The sequence below is a fragment of the Raphanus sativus genome, chromosome 4, assembly GCF_000801105.2.
Source record: "Raphanus sativus cultivar WK10039 chromosome 4, ASM80110v3, whole genome shotgun sequence".
Lineage (NCBI taxonomy): Eukaryota > Viridiplantae > Streptophyta > Magnoliopsida > Brassicales > Brassicaceae > Raphanus > Raphanus sativus.
In genome coordinates this window covers 45,247,322-45,269,480 of record NC_079514.1, presented here as the reverse complement: position 1 = coordinate 45,269,480, position 22,159 = coordinate 45,247,322, and the positions used below count along the sequence as shown (strand labels likewise).

General features: G+C 32.8%; 3 protein-coding genes and 1 long non-coding RNA gene across 6 annotated transcripts; 3 read left to right on the top strand and 1 right to left on the bottom strand.

The window, feature by feature from the left end:
- The first annotated feature begins 2,152 nt into the window (after positions 1-2,152).
- LOC108849739 (clathrin light chain 3) lies at positions 2,153-3,813 on the top strand. Its single transcript, XM_018623341.2, has 3 exons — positions 2,153-2,655; positions 3,086-3,239; positions 3,339-3,813. The coding sequence occupies exons 1-3, from the start codon at positions 2,168-2,170 to the stop codon at positions 3,600-3,602; spliced, it is 906 nt and encodes a 301-aa protein (XP_018478843.2). The 5' UTR covers positions 2,153-2,167; the 3' UTR covers positions 3,603-3,813.
- Positions 3,814-8,653: 4,840 nt separating this feature from the next.
- Positions 8,654-9,548, top strand: LOC108855206 (uncharacterized). Its single transcript, XR_001949997.2, has 2 exons — positions 8,654-9,020; positions 9,256-9,548. It is a non-coding gene; the product is annotated as an uncharacterized LOC108855206 (long non-coding RNA).
- A 1,896-nt stretch (positions 9,549-11,444) lies between these two features.
- Positions 11,445-14,262, bottom strand: LOC108855205 (probable envelope ADP,ATP carrier protein, chloroplastic). The gene is made up of 9 exons (XM_018628966.2): positions 13,857-14,262; positions 13,697-13,753; positions 13,155-13,274; positions 12,906-12,989; positions 12,626-12,694; positions 12,409-12,521; positions 12,165-12,334; positions 11,974-12,052; positions 11,445-11,780 (listed from the first exon to the last, which is right to left on the bottom strand). The coding sequence occupies exons 1-9, from the start codon at positions 14,196-14,198 to the stop codon at positions 11,678-11,680; spliced, it is 1,137 nt and encodes a 378-aa protein (XP_018484468.1). The 5' UTR covers positions 14,199-14,262; the 3' UTR covers positions 11,445-11,677.
- Positions 14,263-16,402: 2,140 nt separating this feature from the next.
- On the top strand, positions 16,403-19,891 carry LOC130511721 (receptor-like serine/threonine-protein kinase SD1-7). Of its 3 annotated transcripts, none has more exons than XR_008945232.1 (7): positions 16,403-17,801; positions 18,056-18,193; positions 18,287-18,468; positions 18,546-18,756; positions 18,844-19,067; positions 19,161-19,311; positions 19,399-19,540. XR_008945232.1 is itself a non-coding variant. In XM_057009179.1 (7 exons), the coding sequence occupies exons 1-7, from the start codon at positions 16,487-16,489 to the stop codon at positions 19,717-19,719; spliced, it is 2,556 nt and encodes an 851-aa protein (XP_056865159.1). In that variant the 5' UTR covers positions 16,405-16,486; the 3' UTR covers positions 19,720-19,891. The 3 variants fall into 3 exon arrangements, 2 of the variants coding, with proteins under 2 accessions (XP_056865160.1, XP_056865159.1); XM_057009179.1 differs by having other exon boundaries at positions 16,405-17,801; positions 18,844-19,081; positions 19,399-19,891; XM_057009180.1 differs by lacking the exon at positions 19,399-19,540 and having other exon boundaries at positions 18,844-19,081; positions 19,178-19,313.
- Positions 19,892-22,159: the final 2,268 nt, after the last annotated feature.

The following is a 22,159-nucleotide window of genomic DNA, read 5'->3' as shown; positions in this document are numbered from 1 at the left end:
GAGATTGTAATTGGTTCCGATAAGCAATAATTTTAAGATCTCGAGATAGTACTTAGTTGCTTATCACTTGATTTTATCTGACACAATAATGACAACTAGATCATGATCCGTGCACCTGCGCGAATTTATCTTCTGCTTCAAGAAATTTATATATGTTTTTTATATTATTTTAAATTACATAGTTTTGAGTTGTATAATAGTTAGTATGTGTGATGTATTTAATTTTATTGGAACTATATGTATTTAAAGTTGTCCATGGGTGGAATATAAATATAAACTCGTTGACACTTCAAAACGGACAAATCCAAAACATAATATCTTGTTTTTAGTATAAACAGAAATAAAACATACGGACTTGAGAATTGTAAAATGATCAAATAGAAATAAAATATACAGACTTATAAGATGTAAAATGATCTGCTATAAAATTTGTGAAAACTTTATTGATATTTGAATATAAATGGACTGTATTTTGATGTAAACTACACTTGGTCTAATGATATATTTGGTTTGATATATAGAATTTGGGTTAAAGTAATAATGAGCTAGTTCAAAATAAAAATTTGGGCTTGCATATTTACATATAAGCTTACAATCTAAATATAAGTTATGTATTTTCCTTTTATCTTGAATCTTCCTTGAATCCGGAGATTTAAATAAAAGAAATATCTTAACTATTAATTTTGATCATTTATTTTCGGAATATAATATATACGAATTTTCCTATCAAATAAAGATTTATAAAGATTTTTATTTAAAATTCTTGGGGAAAAACGTTTACCACTCATTCACGTTTAAAAATTAGATAGATACCAACTTCATAACTGAAAAAAACTATTACTATATCCAAATGGTTGGACTGTAATGTTCAACATGATGTATAGAAACTTCTAATATAATATCTTTTATTTTATGGTTTAATCATAAGAAAGACTATAAGAGAGATTATAAATAAGAAAGATTTTAAATCATGTTGAAAACTGCTTGAATTTTGAACTATGTAGGTTAATAATTAATGGTTAATAAGATAGATATAACGTAATTAAACTATAGTATAAAAATAAACAATGTTTTAAGTCACACAGATTTATAATATAATATGTTAATCGATGTATTATTAAAAATCTATCTTATAGTATTTTAGTAATCTATATTATACTATAATATGTTAGTGGATGTATGTAGTTTATAATATGATATTAAGTAATATAAGGAAACATGTGTAGTGGCTGTATAATAATTAGGTGATGGTTGTTATAAATAATGGTTGCTAAATCGGAGTATAAAAAGGGATGTCTAATAATATGGGTTAATATAGCATTAATAGCATTAATTTGAATAGGTTTAATTTAAAAATCTACCTAAAAGAAGTTGTAATGTTTCTATTTTAATAAGATAGATGTTGTCTTCGATGAAAAGACTTACTATGTATGTGTGTATATTAAACAAAACAGCTGTTGGTAATATTGACACTAGTGGTATTAGTATGATGGAGGAAATTAAGAAAATCATGGATAGAAGAGAGTTAAAGGTAACAACCGCTCCTTAATCATGAAGCAAGTAGTGGTATGCTACTTCCTTTAGGATATGCTACTTCCTTTAGGATATGTTTCCATTAATTTCTTCACAATATCCTTTTTTGATCCTCAGTTAGTATTGGCAAATCCAAAAGGAGAGGTCATGAAGAAACTAACAAGATCCAACTTTGTTGGTGATAATTTGGGCAAAGAATGGATGTTCTTGACGGTTAGGGAAGCCGTAGAGGCTTGTAGCTACATGATACACACGTTAAGAACCGTACCAGCCTCTAAAGAGCCTTGGAACAGCGTCTAGTTCCTTTTTTCTAAGTGGTTTGAGACTTTTTGTATAATATTGATGAAGAGTCGCATGCTTTTTGTACATCTCGTTAACAAAAAGTAGTTTTCTCCGGTCGAACTCAGAAACAACTAGTTACATTTTTTATTTTTCAAAAGTCGGAACGTACGTTCTGTTGTTCCAAGAACATAAAGGTTACTTGAGTATCTTCAAAGGCCACCATATAAAAGCCCATCAAGAAAGCTGTTGGTATAATCGCGTCCATCGAGGTCCACTATATGCATGCTACTTTGCACCATTTATAACAGCACACGTAAGAATAATCAGATGAGTCAGATCCACGATACTTACGATGTATCGCTTTCATTACTTCCGTGGTCTTAACTCGCCAACCAATAATAAAAATCCACGTAACGCTTCTGAGAAGAACCTCGTCGTTACGACAACAAGTGTGAACTCTCGAAACAGAGCAAAGAAGACTTTTCGAGAAAGAAACCAACAGAAGCTAAAGAGAGAAGCCATGTCGTCATCTTTGAGCAACGACGATTCACAAGGTGAGTCAAATCGTTCTGGAGAAGTAGATGGCATCGACGGAGGAAACTACAAGGCTTACGAGTCTCGGTTCCAGTCGCAGCGGTTTGACTCGTCCTTCTCTAGTTTCGAGAAAGACTTACCAAGGGGCGGCGATTCGTCTCCTTACTCCAACCAAGAAGATATCTCATCGCCGCAGAAGGAACTACCGGAAACTCAATCTCCGCCGTTGAAAAACGGTTCCGATGACTTGCCTTTTTCATCGGTCATGGAGAAAGAGGAAGGTTTTGCTCTCAGGGAGTGGCGAAGGTAAATATTTTCTTCATGCATGCAGTTTCTTGTTCCTTTACTTGCTTCGTCACGCAAGTAATCTTTGATCATAAAACCCTAATTCAGATTAATCTTTGCTCTTAAAACCTTAATTTAGATTAATCTTTGCTCGTTGACCAAAAAAAAAAGATTAATCTTTGCTCTTAAAAATACTAATTTAGCCAATCTGTTAAATACCCATTGACCAAGTCTCAACTCCAAGGTTGACCTAAACATAGTTCCATGGGGTCTTGTAGTGTTTTCAACAAGTTATCTCCCTTAAATTGAAGTACGCCAAAATTAAGTATGGTCCATGTGAGTGGCTCTGTTACTATCTGTGGTTGATACCTCTTAGCCACAATCTATGACTATGAATATCTCTAATTAGATTATATTGAAAAGTGTTGTGTTTTATGTGTGTTTCATCAAGGTTAAATGCTCTGAGATTGGAAGAGAAGGAGAAGAAGGAGAAAGAAATGGTTCAGCAGATTATAGAAACAGCAGATCAATACAAGGCAGAGTTCTACAGCAAGCGTAGCATTACTATTGAAAACAACAAGAAATCCAACCGCGAGAAAGAGAAGGTGATTTGCCTCATGAGTTCAAAATCCAACTTGTGTTTCAATCATTCAAAATTTGAGTTTAGACTTTGTGATGAGTTCTCATGCTCTTTTGATTGCCAGTTGTATTTGGAGAGCCAAGAAAAGTTTTATGCTGAAGCTGACAAAAACAGCTGGAAGGCGATTGCTGAACTCATTCCTCGTGAAGTACCAGTATTAGAGAAGAAAGGAAAGAAGAAGCAAGCTTCTGTAACTGTGATACAGGGGCCAAAACCAGGGAAGCCAACTGATTTGTCTCGTATGCGTCAAGTGATCACGAGACTCAAGCACAGTCCACCTTCTCATATGAAGCCTAAAGTACCCACACCATCTGAAGTTGACTCGTGAGTGAAAACGGTGTAGTTTGTGTTTGTGTGACAAGTTAACTTTTTCTTTGTTTTGTCTAAAGCGTATGTTATTTGTTAGCTTCATCATGTGTTTCAGACTCGAATTTTGTTTTTTTTTCGGTTATGTTACTCTGGTCTTAGCCTTGCTGGCTTCCCACACAGTTTTCAACTTGGATGCATCTATTCTAATAAAACCGACCATAATGTGTGTACATTGTGCTCCGGCCAAAAGAAGAATGGTTTGTTTGTTCACTCATCTATATCCCCTAGGAAAAATTGTTTTTAGGTAAAAAAAATAAAGGAAAATTGCTAAAACAGAACAAAAAACAGCATGGTTGTCTTTTAGTATAAAATTATTTTTGTCCATTTTATTTTGTTTTTATCCTTTTTATTTCTTAAATTAATGAAATAAATAGTTTTATAAATCAAAAAAATTATAAAAATATAAACAATTAACAAAACATTCATATACACAAACATGTATTTTTTGGCTGGAAAACTTAATAAATAAAAAATTTAAATTACATTCTACTAAAAGTAGATTGCGTCTTTTACGGAAAATGAGTTAGTAGAAAACGAATTCTAGATTAAACATATTTATCTGTTTTTTTACAAAGAACAATCTACTTTTTATATTATTCGTAAAATAGTCACTTTCCTGTGGAATGTATGTTCTACTTTTATGAAATATTCTAAAATTTCGGGAACGTAAAATCTAGAATCTACTCATATGTTCTACATGTTATTACGAAATTTAAAGAGATTTCAGTTAAGTAAATATTCTAAAACATCCTAAAAATATTTTAACTTCCTAGAATGTGTTTTGATCGATTTATTTTGTCAAAATATAAAAAAAAACGATTTTGCATTTTTTTCTTCATCAATCTATGATTTCTCCATAGTTTGTTTTGTGATTTTCACAAACTTTTGTTCTATTTTTATTTTTTCTTAAGTTTAATAAAACTAAAAAATTTACAAACGTTTTGAACTTCTTATAAAAATAAAACTTTGTAAAACATTTTTTATAAATTTTATTTAACATTTTGTACTAAAAAACTTTTGTAAATTTATTTTTATAAAGTTTTCAAATTTTATTTTTATTAAGAACGTTTTAAAAAGTTATTTTTATTAAAAAGTTTAATAAAACTAAAAAGTTTACAAAAGTTTTAAACTTTTTATAAAAATAAAACTTAGAAAAATGTTTTTTATAAAGTTTATTTAAAGTCTTTATTAAAGACTTTTTGTATGTAAAGTTTTATTTTTATAAAGTTTACAATGTTTATTTTATCAAAGTTTTATTAAAAACGTTTTAAATTTATTATAAAAATAAAACTTTGTAAAACGTTTTTTATAAAGTTTATTTAACGTTCTTATAAAAATAAAACTTTGTAAAAACGTTTTGAATATGTTTGCAATATTATGTTCAGACTTGATAAACTTCAGTGCTCCTCCTAGATTGGATGATCATGGCTTCATTTTCCTTGAATAGTTTGTAAACATCATCTGACTCTTTAACGTAGACGAATTATAATCCTCCCAGTGCTAAAATCTTCCACTTGGTAAATTCTTCATTTCCAAGAGGAAGCTTTTGTTGGATACTGGCGTTGATCTTCTGTACAGATTCATCTTTGTGCATCACAAACAGAAAGGGATCACCAAAATCCTTTAGAACCAATTCATCACCAACTTCATTGATAGATGATTCATAGTGACATCACTGAAATGCTAGAATTGTGATATCAGTTGAACTGATATTTTTCCTCTTCATGGACCTCCTCAGCTTGTAAATTGATCAGTCACATCTTTATGGCTTTCACATCCTTTATGGCTTTAAGTTTGGGATAATCTCGACAATCACGTGGTTAACAACATAGCACAATTTCAACTCAGAATCCTTGTGTGAGAGGACAACCTTTGATTTCATCTCCTTGATAATGTTCTCCGACGCGAATCTCTCCGCCATTCCGTTATCACAACAGACTTCTTCTCCGTCGCGAATCGCTCACAGATCAATCCGCCTATCGAGCAAGTTGCAATCTCGTCTTCTTCGTCGTCGTCAAATCAGAGTCAAACGCACAGCAGATTCGTCTTCTCCGACGTCGAGAATCGCTTCACATCAGAGATTCATCCACCGATCGATCAAGTTGCAACTTCTTCGTACAGTACCACGATGGAGCCGGTCAGCTTCCATAACCGCAAGTTGTGGAAAGGAAACATCGCTGCTAAAATCGAAAGTAAGTCCTATGGCTTTGGAGTTGAGGGGCACTACAGGAAATATGAGTATTAATAGCATTAGATTATAGCGTTTTTGACAATTCTGCTATTGTATATCAACACTGATTTTTTTAATAGCGTTTATAAATTTAAAACGCTATGTTTTGTATCGCGGGAAAATAAAAAAATTTAGCCGCGTTAATTTGCTAAGTGTTGGTTCCAATAATAAAAAAAAAAGATATTTTACCACCAAACAATATCACTTCTTCTTCTTCTTCTTCTTCAAAGGTACCGAAGAGGAAATCGATAGAATCTCTGCTCATGAACAGAAAGTTTTCACCTTTCAAGCCCTAGTCTCCGCTACCAACGATTTCAACCCGACCCACAAACTCGGCAAAGGTGGATTCGGACCCGTCTTAAAGGTAAACCCTCAATTCAATACGCCCAAAGATTGAAACTTTCCTTAGGGTTTAGTGTGTGTTTGTGCTGATGAGGTTTCAAACCTTTTGTGTGATTAGGGAAGGTTACCTGACGGGAGAGACGTAGCAGTGAAGAAGATATCTCAGGCTTCAAAGCAAGGGAACAACGAGTTTGTCAAAGAGGCCAAGTTGTTATCTAAAGTCCAGCATCGTAATGTCGTTAATCTCTGGGGTTACTGCACGCATGGAGAGGACAAACTCTTGGTCTACGAGTACGTCGCAAACGAGAGTCTTGACAAGGTCCTCTTCAGTAAGTTCTCTCGTTTCTTGCTTTAATGATGATGTACTAGTGTGGAGATTGGTTTTAACTAGTGTGGAGAGTCTTGACAAGGTCCTCTTATAGTTTCTCATGTTCCATATTGTTCCTAGAGTTAGACCGATGCTAAAATAAAGACTTACACAGGCATATAAGCTATACAAGAAAGGCAGGACCATGGAGATACTAGACTCAGAGAAATCAGCTTCTGCTGATCCGGAAGGACCAGAACAAGTCAGACTCTGCGTTCAGACCAACGTGATCCCCATAAGAGACCAACTATGAGACGGGTGTCTCTGCTTCTCTCGATAAAACCAGGACATTTAGAAGAACCAGAGCATCCGGGTGAAGGCTTTGTCTGGAATTTTAACCATTACTTCATTCTATTTTAACCTCCACTCTTGTTGCATCAATCCTTTGCCTTCATCTGTTGTTACTTCTCAGCCAGTAGAGTCATCTGAGGCAACAAGTCTTACTCCAGCATTGCTAATTGCAGAGAGTGTGATCACAAAGAATCGTATGTAGCAAGAGGTTTCCCTAAGAGGAACCAGTCGTTTGAGTTTGATTCTTTATTTTGATGTATTGGTACTTGAAGTTATGAATGAAAGCAAGTATATATTTCTGGTGAAAAAAAAAGTGAGACAAAGAATACAAGTTTGAGATTAATTCTTGACATTTAAATCAAATGTTAATCCATGGTTTAAAATATAATTAGAGTATATAATTTATTATATATTTAAGTGTAAAATTAAAGTTTCAGTGAATATTAATTAGATCAAAATATTTTAGGGGTTTATACCTAAACTCCAAACTTAAACCCTACATACAAAGTCATAAATCTTAACTTTTCAAATTTATCATATAAAATCAAAATATAATACAACAACTAATATGATAAAAAAATAATCTAATTCGAAAAAACAAAAATAATATTTTTACCTCAAAATCCAAACCCTAAACATGCCCTAAACCCCAACCCTAATATTTTTAACCTCAAGATATATATAAAATAGTAAAAATGATAATTCAAGTTATTTATCTAACCCTCCAAAAACCCTAAACTCTAAAAAACCTAAACCCTAAGCTTTAAAAACAACCTCAGAACTCACACATTTTCTTCTTTTAATTTCACATCTTAAGTTTCATTCAAATTTTAATATTTTTTAAAAAACATTGAATATTGTCACCCTAACCCTAAACATCTTTCTTATACTCTAAACATAAACATAAACTTCAATCTAATCTTAAAATTAAATTCAAAATTTAATCATTTAAAAAAACTAATCTTAAATTTAAACTCTAAACCTCGAACTCTAAACCTTAAACACTAGATCTTAAATCTACACACCCCAAACTTAAACTCTACATACAAAATCATAAATCCAATATCTACAAATTTATGATAGAAACTTTAAATTTAAACCCCTAAACATAAATTCTAAAATACTTCAATCTTAAACTTAAATTCAAAATTTAATAACTTTAAAAATTAATCTCGGATTTCTAATTTAAACCTCAAACACTAAATTTTAAATCTACACCCTAAATCTAACCCCAAACTTAAACCCTACATACTAAGTCATAAATCTAATCTTTTCAAACTTATAATATAAACTTTAAACTTAAACTCAAAATCTATTCTAAAACTCAAACCATATACATAACTCTAAACTAAAACCCAAAACACTATTTTACAAACCCTAAACTCACTTATTTTTATTAATCTTACATCATTACTTTTACTTAATTTAAAATTGCTTTACAAATTAAAATTAATAATTTTATTAATCTTATATCATTATTTTATAAATGTAAATGTATAACTTAATTTCTTAAGAAATATAAGTTTTAATTAATCTTCTAGATATTGAACCATTCAACATCTTAAACCATTTATCTTAACCTTACATCTAAATTTTAATACAATTCATCTTAACCCCAAATACTATTTTCAAACATTTAATTTCATATACACACAAAGCCCCCATATACATAATATAAGTTTCAAACTTGCAATAAATTTTATAGTAATTATAATTACAAAAAGATAATTTTATATTATTTTTCGTTTCAGCCATTGATTGATTCAAAATCAAAGGCCTACAATCAATCTTTTTATCAATCCTCCCCCTTTGTTTCTATTGGTTAGGCATGGATCACCATTTCAACCCTTAGATGATAATGAATTGATGACTCAGATTAATTGTTCATTTATTTATTTTTAATTATTTTCCACAGATCTGAGCAGATCTCGCGTTTGTGAGAAAGAGAGAGAGAGAGAGAGAGAGAGAGAGAGAGAGAGAGATGCATATGCTCGAAAGTAAAGATCTCATCTTCTCTATGATGATTATGGTCGATCTCGAAAGTTTTCTTCTTTCTCTCATCACCGAAACTAAACCAGAGCGCGAGGCTCACGCGGAGGCTTGAGCATCGTCCGTTCGTCATCCAGCGAAGCTTCTTCCAACTGAAGGTAAAAAATCTGAAACTTTCTGAGTCTAGAGTTATCATATTCTTGCAGAAAAATCAGATGTGTGTATGCTTGTGTAGAATCTATCTTATTTGTTTCTGTTTGGGTTTTAGAAGATTGATTAATCTGTTTCTGTTTAGGATCTGAGTTTCAATGTGATCCGTTTCTGCAAAGTTTGGAGTTTAAGTTTTAGATTTCGAAATTAATTTGTTTTTCAATTTGTTTGTTCTTGTTACAGGAAGAAGCCGGATATGAAGAAGCTGTGCTGGTGTAGATGTGCCAAGCAAGAAGAAGAAAAAGAGAAGAGGGAGAAGACGAGATGTAAGGAAGAAGAAGATGGAAGAGGAAGGTGACGACAGAGGCATAGATTAGGTTTAGTTTTGGTTGGTTTATTAGGTTTGGTTTAGATAGGGTTAGATTAATAAACCGAGTTTGTTTGTAAACCAATGTTAAGAAATAAACCAGTATTAATTGTAAACCAATATCTGTATACTGATCTTAATTAATAAATAAAGTTTAATTTTCTAATTATGAATTAATTTTCGTTTTAATTTTGAATTATTTAATTATGAATTGTGTTTTAATTAATTATATTTAGGCGTAGTTTTTTGATTTGGTAATTATTTCAAATAATTTTTTGGATAATATAAAACAAATTAATAACACGAAATATTTGCTATTGTCGTTTATTTAACAATAACATAAAGAAAAATCGCTATTAAAAAGGTCAGACCTATTATAACGGGCGATGTCAGAGCGTCCAAGGAAACGCTATTATACATTATACATAGCGTTTTCCGTCCGCTACTACTACCCTTATTTCCTGTAGTGGGGGAGATTAGAGACATCCTTGTGGATTGAGAGTTTGAGCTTCATTTTATTGAATCATCATTCCATCCTTGTTTGTGATTGCAAGCAACTTTGAAAGATAAGAACAGAATGGGTGGATGCAAGGTTCTAACTATATGGAATTCAATTTCTGTCTGTTGTTGGATCATTGGCTAAGATTAAATGCCCAAATCTTGCTCCATCTTAGACTCGCAGGTGAATTCCATTTCATCCTTATTGTATCAAATGATTATTTCATCATTGTATATCTTGAGGTGAAAGCACTTGGGATATATTGTATTATCCCTTTTTACTAACCAAGTAACGTCTGGACCTCTTTATAAACCACAAGCTATATTTCCACTCCCTCTAATCATTATTTTATTTTTGTTTTCTCTTTAAGCTAAAGTTTTTACGTTTACAAATTATGTTTAGAGTTATTCTAAGGATGATGACTGATGAGGACTTCACAGTTGTTAGAGCTATTATTGTCACATGTTTTCTAAAGGCTTCCTAAGCTATGAAAACTTTGGCTTCCGAAAATGTTTTCCCAATTCTGATAATTAATAGTATTCATTGACTATTAGTTTGTTCGTCTATATTTTAGATTTGTTTATATAGCTTCATGAGTTTTTTTTTATCAATAAGAACACTAGTATCTGATTTTGTTTATATAGCTTCATGAGTTTTTTTTTATCAGTAAGAACACTAGTATCTGGTTTTGTTTAGTACTTGAAGCTCTTCTTTTCATTAAAAAGAACTCATGAAGCTATATGAACAAATCAAGAATACACACAAAAAGAAAACTAAAATGGTTCACGAATACTATTAGTTATCAAATCTGAGAAAATATATATTTGGAAACCAAAGTTTTCATAACTTAGAGGAACCCATTAGAAAACATTTATCACTTTTATTTTTAAGCAGTGCCTCTTGTCATTGTGATTGGTTCCGTTTGATTTTCTTTTCTATTTATTTAAATTAAATTTCAAGTTGATAGATCAATAAAGATGGTCATAAACCTGATGATAAGGTAGAGCCCAAGGGCATCCCACATCAGTTGAGCATCCACATCAGTTGAGCTCTTGAGAATTTTCTCAAAACTTTTATGGATAAAAAAAAGGAAGAAAAAGTTTAGAACATCTTTTTTGAAGAGTTCTAAAAAAAAGAGAGACAGTTGACGCTTTTCAATTGCTTATTAGTTTTGATTTTTAATATATATATATATATTTTTTTTTTTTCTTTTGAGAACACTACTAGGTGTTCTACCATTGTAGATGCTCTATGTATAAAAAAATGAGATTCGTAGGAAGAAGGTAGTGATGAATCTGAAAAGTCTATATCCGAGGTGAATGATGAAGATGAAGCTAGTGAGTTTATACACAGGAGGTAATACTTCCTCTAAACAATGCAGAGTTTATACACAGGAGGTAATACTTCCTCTAAACAATGCAGAGTTTATACACGACACGTTGTGTCTTGTTGTGAGTTTTATGTTTCTGAATAATATGTTAGGCTTAATGTTTTTCTGTAGGAAGAGCAGCCAGAAAAGGACAAGAAAAAGAAGAAGTAAATATTTTCTAGTCTGTGTTGACCATATAGATCAGGAAATGGTTTTTTTTTTTCCTTCTAAGAAAGCGAAACAGTTCTGAGTTTTGTTCCAACGAAACACGTCCAGAAGCAGAAGTATAACTGTAGGTCCAAACATGAACTAGAAAAATGAAAAAAAAAAAACAAGCCAAAATACAATGTAAAACTAGTCGCTCTCAGCGAAAAATATTTTAGCGGCTCCAAAACTTTCATGTTCCAACAAAAGTCAAGAAAATAGTTGGTCAAGTTTGGTCTCGATTCCGATTATCATCGGTGATCTTCTGAAGCTGCTTCTCACTTGTGGCGATAAGGCGTTTCACCATATCAAATGTTGTAAGCCTAATGCTGGAAAAATAAACATAAAACGGCAACGTAAATTCAGTAGACCTGTTCGTATTAACAATGTGAGGTTCCTAAGACATCATACATGTTGATGATGCAATGATCATAACTATTACCATCGAATACGATACAAACTAGAATAATCAAAATAAAATGCACTGAGAATTACTAACTCTATATTCAAGAAGAGTCTAACCTGCTGTTTGGTAGAGTTTTCAATGCATTGGGTAAAAAACCGCGGTACAAGCCTATAAGCCCATCACGGTCTATGATTCCTGCTCAGAAAGATGTAAGAAACTGACTCAGTTCAAAACTCAAAAGTCTTTTGCTTTTCATACATAACAAGTAAATCAACCGATGAAGATCTTGCTCTAATGTGTAACTTACCAGCAAATGCTTCAGGGATAGATTTGTATGGAGTTCCTCTCATTTGCATTTGGCGTCTCACAGTGTCGAGAGGATAACATGTTAGTGTTGCAATACCAGCCGAAAGAACAGCTGTGAATAGAGACGATTGTGCCTTTTGTCTATATTCCTCCGGTAAAGACTTCTTCACTCTGTTCACAACAAGTGTATTAGCCCCGGTTTAAACTTGACATAAATGGAATGAAGAAAGGTTTAGTAGACTCACAGATCGAAGATACAAAAGTTAACAGCAATATATGGAGCTATTCCTACAAGAGAAGGTCCAAGGCCGTAATAGAAAGATGCAAGCCCTTCTTCCCTGAGCATACTCAAAGCAACCTGAATTTATGATTACGATAAGGCAAAAGAGAGTAAGACTGTTGAGGACTGGAGAATGAGAGCTTAAGGAGGAATGATAAAATGGAAATGGAAAACCATTTCACCTGAGACATTGTTCTGTACCCAGGTTCGACTGCCAATCTCAGTCTCAAAACATCTAGTGGGTATGTCAACTGCATAGGAATCATCAAGATGCAAAAACTAGAGTGATAAGTTAACATATCTATATATATGCTAGGAGCATTACATGACATTACATATGCCAAAACGTGTTTTTTTTTTTTGAGCAAACATATGCCAAAACTAAAATGAAGAATATACTTATTCATGACAGCTAATTAACCCGAACAAATAAGAGCAGCAACTAAACTCACAAGAACTCACCAAGGTAGATGTCATGCCAGCACAAGCACCAGCTGCAAGTCTTCCAATCACTGAGAGCTTATCATCTGTACCTTTGAATAATTTCTGATATTCAAAATGTGGAAGAATCAGTAAAACGGTACAGGTGACTATACAGAGGCAGAGCCAAGAAAGTGTATACTTCTTGCTTTAAGCGGAATGTTTTCAGTTTCAATTACAGAGAACAAAAGAAATCAACTCTCTCATAAGCTCGTGAGGACATAGACTCACCTTGTAGGTCTCGTAAGCCAAAAGCTGGACCGCACTGTAAGGCAATACTCTTATCACCTGAGGCAAGTTTCCCTTCCAGTAACCTTTCATCCCTTCTTCTTTGCCTATCAGAGTAATTGCCTAAAAAATCACTTCCAACAACTCTTGCATCAGTTTGTAGAATATGAAAATAGTAAGTAACAACAGAGCAGGGTAAACCCTGAGATTAAAGTGATCATAAATAATTTATACTCCCTCTGTTTTTTACTACGTGATGTTTTAGCTTAATGCACATATATTAAGAAATTTTACTTTTATCAAAAAGTATTACTAAAATATAATTTAAAACTAATTTATTTAATTATAAATAGATATAATAAAAATTTAATTGGTTACGCAGTTTTTTGATAAAGTTAAAGTTATCTATATTTGTGCAAACTTCATCTATTATGAAACAACAAAACTTCTCCAAAACATGTATATGTTCAAACACTTAGGCCAAAAGCAATCTTTCATTAGGTTCTATGTCAAGGAGACAGAGACGGGAAGTACATGAAACATACCTCGACAAAACCTATTGCCTTCTTTGCACTCTGATGTCCAATTCGTATACCATGTGTCTACAGATAAAACCATTGTTTTTCATAAGAAGCATGAACAAACTTAAGCTACAAGTAAAACCGTAACTATTACTGTAATAATAATTATTTAATACAAGTAAACCTGCATAAGAAGCTTGATACGGTCAAGTGGAGCCGTAACCGTTTTAGCGGCGGCTCCGGCAATAGCACCGGCGGCGAAGATGGCAGCATCCTTGGGAACAAGAGCAAGGATAGCAAGCGGGTTGCTCAAGAGCTGAGCTGCCGTCGGAGTGAACTCCCTCTGCTCGGCCATGGTAATGCAGGCGAATTTACTCCCGAAACCGACATCTCCGGGAGCTGAACTCCGCAAAACGCGGCGGCGAAACTGGAGGGTGCTGGATTTGGATGGAGAAGAGGTGAGTATGGAGGAGTTTAGGGAAGGTATACGGTGAAATGTGAGAATAGCTCTGTCTTCGTCCCCCATGGTGTAGAGAAACTTGTTAAGAGGGAAAGAGATAAGGCTTAAAGGTTTTGTTTCAAAAAAAAAGGACAAATAATAAGAAAATGGCTGCTCTGTTACGTCAAATGGCGCGATGACATTAGGGCTTGAGCGTTCTATTGGGCTCTTGTGGGCTTCTTCTATGCTTTTACACCAACATAAAAATCGCATGATTAGGAATGGCGTTCGGATATCAAGTTCAAGTTCCATTCGGCCTTCGGGTATTTTTGAGTTTGTGGGTTTGCGGTAGAGATGTCAAAGTGGAACGTAATCTGCGAGTCATGTCCAAATAGTCCATTAACTGAGTGAATCTTGACATACATACAAATCGCAATTAGCTGTAGGGTGTGTGATCAGTATAAACCAAAAAAAAATCGAGTTTGCTGGGTTAGACTACTTGGATGCAGTCAACTTGATATTTCTAACACTAATAGTTTGATGTGAATGCAATAGTCACCGTTATTATTACCAGACTATAAATAAAATTCTTAAAAATCACTGGGATTATACTTGAATTTAAGATCAATAAACATTTAGACACACATGTTAAGCAAATAACAAACTAAATTAAGAAATTTTAAATTTTAGCAATCATGAGATACAATATTCTCCAAAAAAATCATGCAAGTCCACGAATCTCTTACAAGTTACATCAACAAAAATGATGAGGAGAAGAAGAAGTGTAAAGAAAAGAAACAGTGAAACCTCTTGTGCTCGAAGGCGACGAGTTGATTGAGGCGCTTAGAAGAAGCAAGGCGTTAATCAAAGAAGAAGTGTTCGAGAAGAAAGAAGACCTGAAGCTTAGTTGAGTATCTTTGTGCGAATGAAGTGAAAGTTTGAAAAAAGGTGAAAATTTTTTTACCAAAAAAAAAAAGGTGAAAGTGTTATGTACCAATTTATGATCGACATGTTATACTTCATCATTATCTATTACTATAGTTTGGTGTTTATCTTATGTACTCCTATTAGGATAACTACATGTATTGAATATATAAGGTTATTAGTCGATGATCAATATAACAAGCTTTTCTGTTCATTATACAACAGAAAGTTTGAAGTAGAAAGAGATATAATAGAGTAATCACATTGAAAGGACTAGATTGTGGACGAGGTGATTATGATTTTCTTTAATTATCTTTTAAAAAATTGGATATAGTTCAAAGGTAAGTTGGATAAATCATTGTTCAAAAAAAAAAAAAGTTGGATAAATCATCTTTTAAAATGTTTGTCACAAGCACATTGTTGCCTCTAGGAGTCTAGGTGTAATTGTAAGTATAAAATATGTCTTACAAGTAATTTTCTGAAAGAAAAAGTCCTCACAAAGTTAATGTTGCTATCTTCTTGATGACCAGTACTTTTTTTTAGATTTGACCGGAGTTTCTCTGTTCCAAGTTGTGTAACTCCATTGGAGGGGTCCTCACCCCAAGTATCTAAAAGTATTTTTATATGTATGTAGTTGTGGGTATCTAATATTCACGTAAAATATAATTCAAAATAATTATTTTAGATATTTTGGATTACATTTTCCGTAAAATTTAGAACAACTTAATTACATATATAATATATATATATACATAAAAATATTTTTAGATACTTCAATAGAGTTGCTCTAAAATCACCTCCATTGATATGATGGAAGTGGATATCTCCAAACAAATAAATTATAAACAACAAAAAATGAGGGGAGAAAGATACATGATGGGTTCAGAGATGTGATTAGAATGTTTTAGATAATAAAATTACATTAAAATATTGATAAAAAGAGGGATGAAAACTTTTTATGGGACTGTTACCAATAAGGTTGCTCTAATAATCTCTCTTTTCGTAAATATTAAATCTGTTTTTAAAGCATTTTCATTAAATAATATTTCACCCAAAAATATAAGATTAGGATAAGATGGTGAAAACCTTTGAAAGTTTAACAAGGAACTAAATAAACATTTATATTAAAAGTACAAAAGCCTAACTAAAAATATATCTGAAATTAAAACGAATTATTTCAGATAAAAAATGTTAAAAAAAAAAATAACAAAAACGATGTCATTTGCTAGGTCAACGCTATTGATATTATAAATGCCAACAAGAAGACCAATAGTTAGTCAATCTGACAAGGAAATATTATTGGCATTAATATGAAGAGAATAACGTTCACACATTTAACAGAGGACAAGTCCGAAATCTCCATAAAAATTCTCAAATATATTGTACATAAAAGCTTGTCAAGAAATGAAAAAACAAAAAGCAAGAACAAAATCGAATTGGTGTAGCAAGAGATGATGATAAGTGTATCAACGTACTGCCATACTTACACCGTTGTCCTCCTCATGTTCATCTCCCTCGTTTTAATATTGTTTCCTGCTTGCTCTGTCTCTGCCAACACTTTTTCTGCTACAGAATCTCTCACCATCTCAAGCAACAAAACCATTCTATCTCGCGGTGAAATCTTCGAGCTTGGTTTCTTCAATCCTCCATCAAGCTCTCGTTGGTATCTCGGGATTTGGTACAAGAAAGTCTCTACAAGAACCTACGTATGGGTTGCGAACAGAGACAACCCTCTCCATAATTCCAACGGGACTCTCAACATCTCCGACAACAATCTTATCATATTCGACCAATCCGACACACCTGTATGGTCGACCAATCTGACCGATGGACAAGTAAGATCGCCAGTGGTTGCAGAGCTTCTCGACAACGGTAATTTTGTTCTCAGACACTTGAATAATAATAACGATCAAGAACCGTTCTTGTGGCAGAGTTTCGATTTTCCAACAGATACTTTACTACCGGAGATGAAATTGGGTTGGGATCATAAAACCGGACGCGACAGGTTTTTGAGATCCTGGGAAACTCCAGATGATCCATCCAGCGGCGATTTCATTACTAAACTGAAAACAAAAGGATTCCCTGAGTTTTACGTATGCAACAAAGAGTCCATAATATACCGGAGCGGTCCGTGGAACGGTATCCGGTTTAGCAGCTCACCTGAGACCAAACCACTTGACTACATAGTTTACAATTTCACTGCGACTAATGAAGAAGTGACATACTCATACCGGATTACCGAAACCAATATTTACGAGAGATTAAGACTAAGCTCCCCGGGGTTACTTGAACGACTAACTTGGATTGAGACAGCACAGAGTTGGAAACAGTTATGGTACTCACCAAAAGATCTATGCGATAACTATAAAGAGTGTGGGAGTTACAGTTACTGCGACTCAAACACTTCACCGATTTGTAATTGTATCAAAGGGTTTGGCCCTGGAAATGAGAAAACTTGGACTTTGAGAGATGATTCAGCTGGTTGCGTTAGAAGGACAAGGTTGAGCTGTGACGGTACAGATGGGTTTGTGCGGTTAAAGAAGATGAAATTGCCGGATACCACGGCGACAACTGTGGACAGAGGAATTGGGTTGAAAGAATGTGAAGAGAGGTGTCTAAAAGACTGTAATTGTACGGCGTTTGCTAATACAGATATCCGTAATGGCGGGTCAGGTTGTGTGATTTGGAGGGGAGAGATTTTTGATATCAAAAACTTTGCTAAGGGAGGTCAGGATCTCTTTGTCAGACTGGCCGCTGCTGATCTAGGTTAGTTTCTTTTTCTTTTTCTTTTTTTTCCTTTTCGGCGAAGAGGTGTCTGTTCATGCACTCAAACATAAACCAAGCGAAGATGGTCTAGTGGTCTTGAGAGAGCTTCGGCCTATTACCAAAATTCTTCGGCCGCTTGGTTTATATTTTTTTTATTAAATATAACAAACTTTTCTTTGGTAGGAATTTTTTATTTAATTAATTTGTTTTGACATCTGAGTAGAGAGAAAATATATGCCTCGTTTTTGTTGCAGAGGACAAGAGAATCAAAAACAGAAATATAATACTAGGTTTGAGTATTGGGTTGGGCATTTTTCTTCTTCTAAGCTTTATCATTTTCCGCTTTTGGAAAAGGAAGCAGAAGAAATCAATAGCAATTCCAAAGCCTATTAGTAAGTCAACAACTTTCATTCCTTTAATATATATCTGTAAATTTTAACAATCATGTCTTGACTCTTTTTGTTTGAATGGAACAATTGATCAAGTAACAAGGCAAGATTCGATAATGAATGAGGTGGTAATATCAAGCAAGGGACACACATCAGGAGATATGAAAACAGAGGATCTAGAGCTTCCATTGATGGATTTTGAAGCTATTGCCATCGCAACAAACAATTTTTCTAACACCAACAAGCTTGGACAAGGTGGTTTTGGCATTGTTTACAAGGTAAAAAAGTGATTCAAACTTTATTCCGAATAATCACGGAACAAGGTTTCATTGCATAATTAAACGTCTGGTAATAGGGAATGTTACTTGACGGGAAAGAAATTGCGGTAAAGAGACTATCAAAAATGTCTTTACAAGGGACATATGAGTTCAAGAATGAGGTTAGACTAATTGCAAGGCTGCAGCACATAAACCTTGTCCGGCTTCTTGGTTGTTGCGTCGATAAGGGAGAGAAGATGTTGATCTATGAATACCTGGAGAATCTAAGCCTTGATTCTCATCTCTTTGGTTTGTGACTGAAACATCTATTTTTTTCTAACAATTCAACATCTTCACGAATAAGTTAACATGTTTCCCGGCTGTGTCAATTTGTAGACAAAAGACGACGCTCCAACTTAAATTGGCAACTGAGATTTGATATTGCAAATGGTATTGCAAGAGGACTATTATATCTTCACCAAGATTCACGTTTTAGGATCATCCATAGAGACTTGAAAGCAAGTAACGTCTTGCTTGATAAAAATATGATTCCAAAGATCTCGGACTTTGGGATGGCAAGGATCTTTAGACGGGATGAGACAGAAGCTAATACCCGGAAGGTGGTTGGAACTTAGTAAGAATTTTATTCGCCAAAACAACAACGTCCTTTTTTCTCAAACTCATAATACATGAGTTTAATCTTCATTATGCAGTGGCTACATGTCTCCAGAATATGCAATGAATGGGATATTCTCGGTGAAGTCGGATGTCTTTAGCTTCGGAGTCTTGCTTCTTGAGATTATAAGTGGGAAGAGGAGTACAGGATTTTACAACTCAAGTGGTGACATTAGTCTCCTCGGTTGTGTAAGCTGAGAACCCCTTTAATTCGATTATTTTCTGTACTCTTAATCTGATTATTACAAAAAAAAAATGTTCCATCTTTATGCCCAGGTGTGGAGGAATTGGAAGGAAGGAAAAGGGCTAGATATCATAGATCCAATCATAATAGATTCGTCATCATCAACGTTCAAGACACATGAAATCTTAAGATGTATACATATTGGTCTCTTGTGTGTTCAAGAACGTGCTGAAGACAGACCAGCGATGTCGTCTGTCATGGTGATGCTTGGAAGCGAAAATACGACTCTTCCTGAGCCTAACCAGCCAGCATTTTGCGTTGGCAAAGGCTCTTTTGAGGCTCAGTTGAGTCAACTGGGTGACAATGAGTGGACAGCGAACCAAATCACTCTCTCGGTTATTGATGCTCGGTAAATTTGAAAGTTATTAAGCGGATCTGTTTATATGCATACTAGGATTAGGATGAGATCCACAATTTACACAAAGTGACATTATGTGAACAATATATAATGGATAATGTATTGAAAAACAAACTTTATATTTGATCGTTCATAATGTATATTCAATTCCCTATCAAATCAGATGATTTATTATTTTTCGGCTAATCTGATTAAAATATGTTGTTTACTGATGTGCCGGCCCAAACTTTATTCTGGAAAGCAGTTTGCCAAAAATTTCAAAATTCATATGTAAATCTGCACAAGATCAATGTAAATCTGATAATATCCATTATATATATTGTTTGAAGCATTATGTTCGTATGTTATGAGATGGAAATTATAATATATCAGAACTGGAAGTTTGATTAATGTTATGTTTATGAAAGTCTGCCAGGATGATAACCTTTAGTTGTTACTGTTTGTAGGTGAGGAAGCATTGAAATTAGCTAACTGCTTTACATACGCATCACTTTACGATTTGTGAAGGTTACGAATAGGACTGGGCAAAAAACCTGAATTTGAATATGAAGAACCGAACCTGATTCGAAAAAATTATATCGAACCTGAACCGAAATTGATTAAATATCCAAACGGATTCAAAATTTTGTATTTACAGAACCTAAACTGAATCTGACCTGAACAGAAGTATTCCGGATATCGGAAATAGAATTATATACCTAATATATATTAATTATTTTTAGATTAATGTATATTAAAAACATTCAAAATATATAAGATATTTTTAAGTTGTCCAAAATACTTGAAAATATATAAAAATATTCTAAATTAGTTAAAATATATTCAAAACACTAAAAATACTTAAAATACTTATTGATTCTTTATCCAAATATTCAAATTAAACTAATTTATATGTTGATTTTAGGTATTTTGACATATGTTATTCAAAACTTTATGTAATATATTATTTTGTTAATATATTTTGAGAAATTTAAAGTATTTAATGAAATTTAAAATTAATTTAAATGGGTTATCCAAACCGAACAAAAATTTAGAAATATCCAACTAGAGCGAGAATCTTTGATCCTGGAAAACCAAAACCTGAATAAACCCGTTCCGAACTCGAATGAGTATCCGAACGCCATCCCTAATAGTGAAAGAACATAGTCAATTAGCTAATTTGAATGACATATATAAACGAAACAAACTATTCAATGCTAAAGTGATGTGTATGTAAAGATATAAGCATACATATATACAGATGTACATATATAAAAACAAAATATTCTTTTAAAATCTTTCATATATATCTTCAAAAAATCATAAATTTTAACTAATTTCAAAATTAAATAAATGAGCATAATAATATTAATCATTTTATATTGATAATTATTATATTTTATCACAATAGTATATTTTCATAATGTTGTAATATGTTACAATTGGTAATTTATTATTAACCAACTGCAGTATTTCATAATCAACAAGTCATAAATATCCCGCAAACACACCAATTTCTAACCATTATACCAGTTGTACAAATAGCTTAAAACACTAGAAACCACAACCATCCACATCGCAAACTTTCGCAACCACAACCGCAACCTTTGAATTTCAACCATGCCCTAATTGTAAGGCTGCCATGTAAGCAGTGTAAGTTGTAAGGCGTTGACAACTTAAAAAATTAAAATGTAATTAATAAAAATAAGAAATTACATTATTAGATCATAAAATAATATATATGAAATTATTTTCTATCTAGTTTAAGTAATGTTTAGCAAGTTTGTATTAAATAGCAGAATCTAATCTATTAAAACTGAAGTACAAATTAGAATTGACCATGAGTTTTCCTAAATAATTACGACCTAATGCCACTGAATTAAATATACTGTTAATTATATTATTAAAAGCAACTGATACCTTAACTGTATTCTATTCGATATTTCCATAAAGTGATTTATGTAAAGTTATTCAAATCATTTATTCTTCTTTTCAACATTCAGTTTTCCTTTTGCAATCGTTCAGTTTTGCTTCGTTATTTTCCTAGACAAATCTGTTGAGATTTTAATGGGATTTGTCCATGATAAAAGAACTAAAGACTTATCCTATTTTATTGTCTTATGCACCGTTTTTATTATCCACGTTTTATTTTATAATTATTGTTCACTTATATTAATCTATATATATATACTGTATGTATTTGTATCCTGGCTTTAATTTGACAAAAACAGGGTAATAAATTAATATCTATAACTATTATATTGAAGTACGTTTTTGACATTTCCTTAATTTTTTTAATATTAAAAGTATGTCATTATTATTAATTTAAATAGTGATATTATTAAGCAAACGAATATTCCCATATTAAATGTTTTTGGAAACTATTTTTGCACCTATTAATATTGCCTAACAACTAATATTGAATCATTAATGATGCAGAATATTCATAACTATAT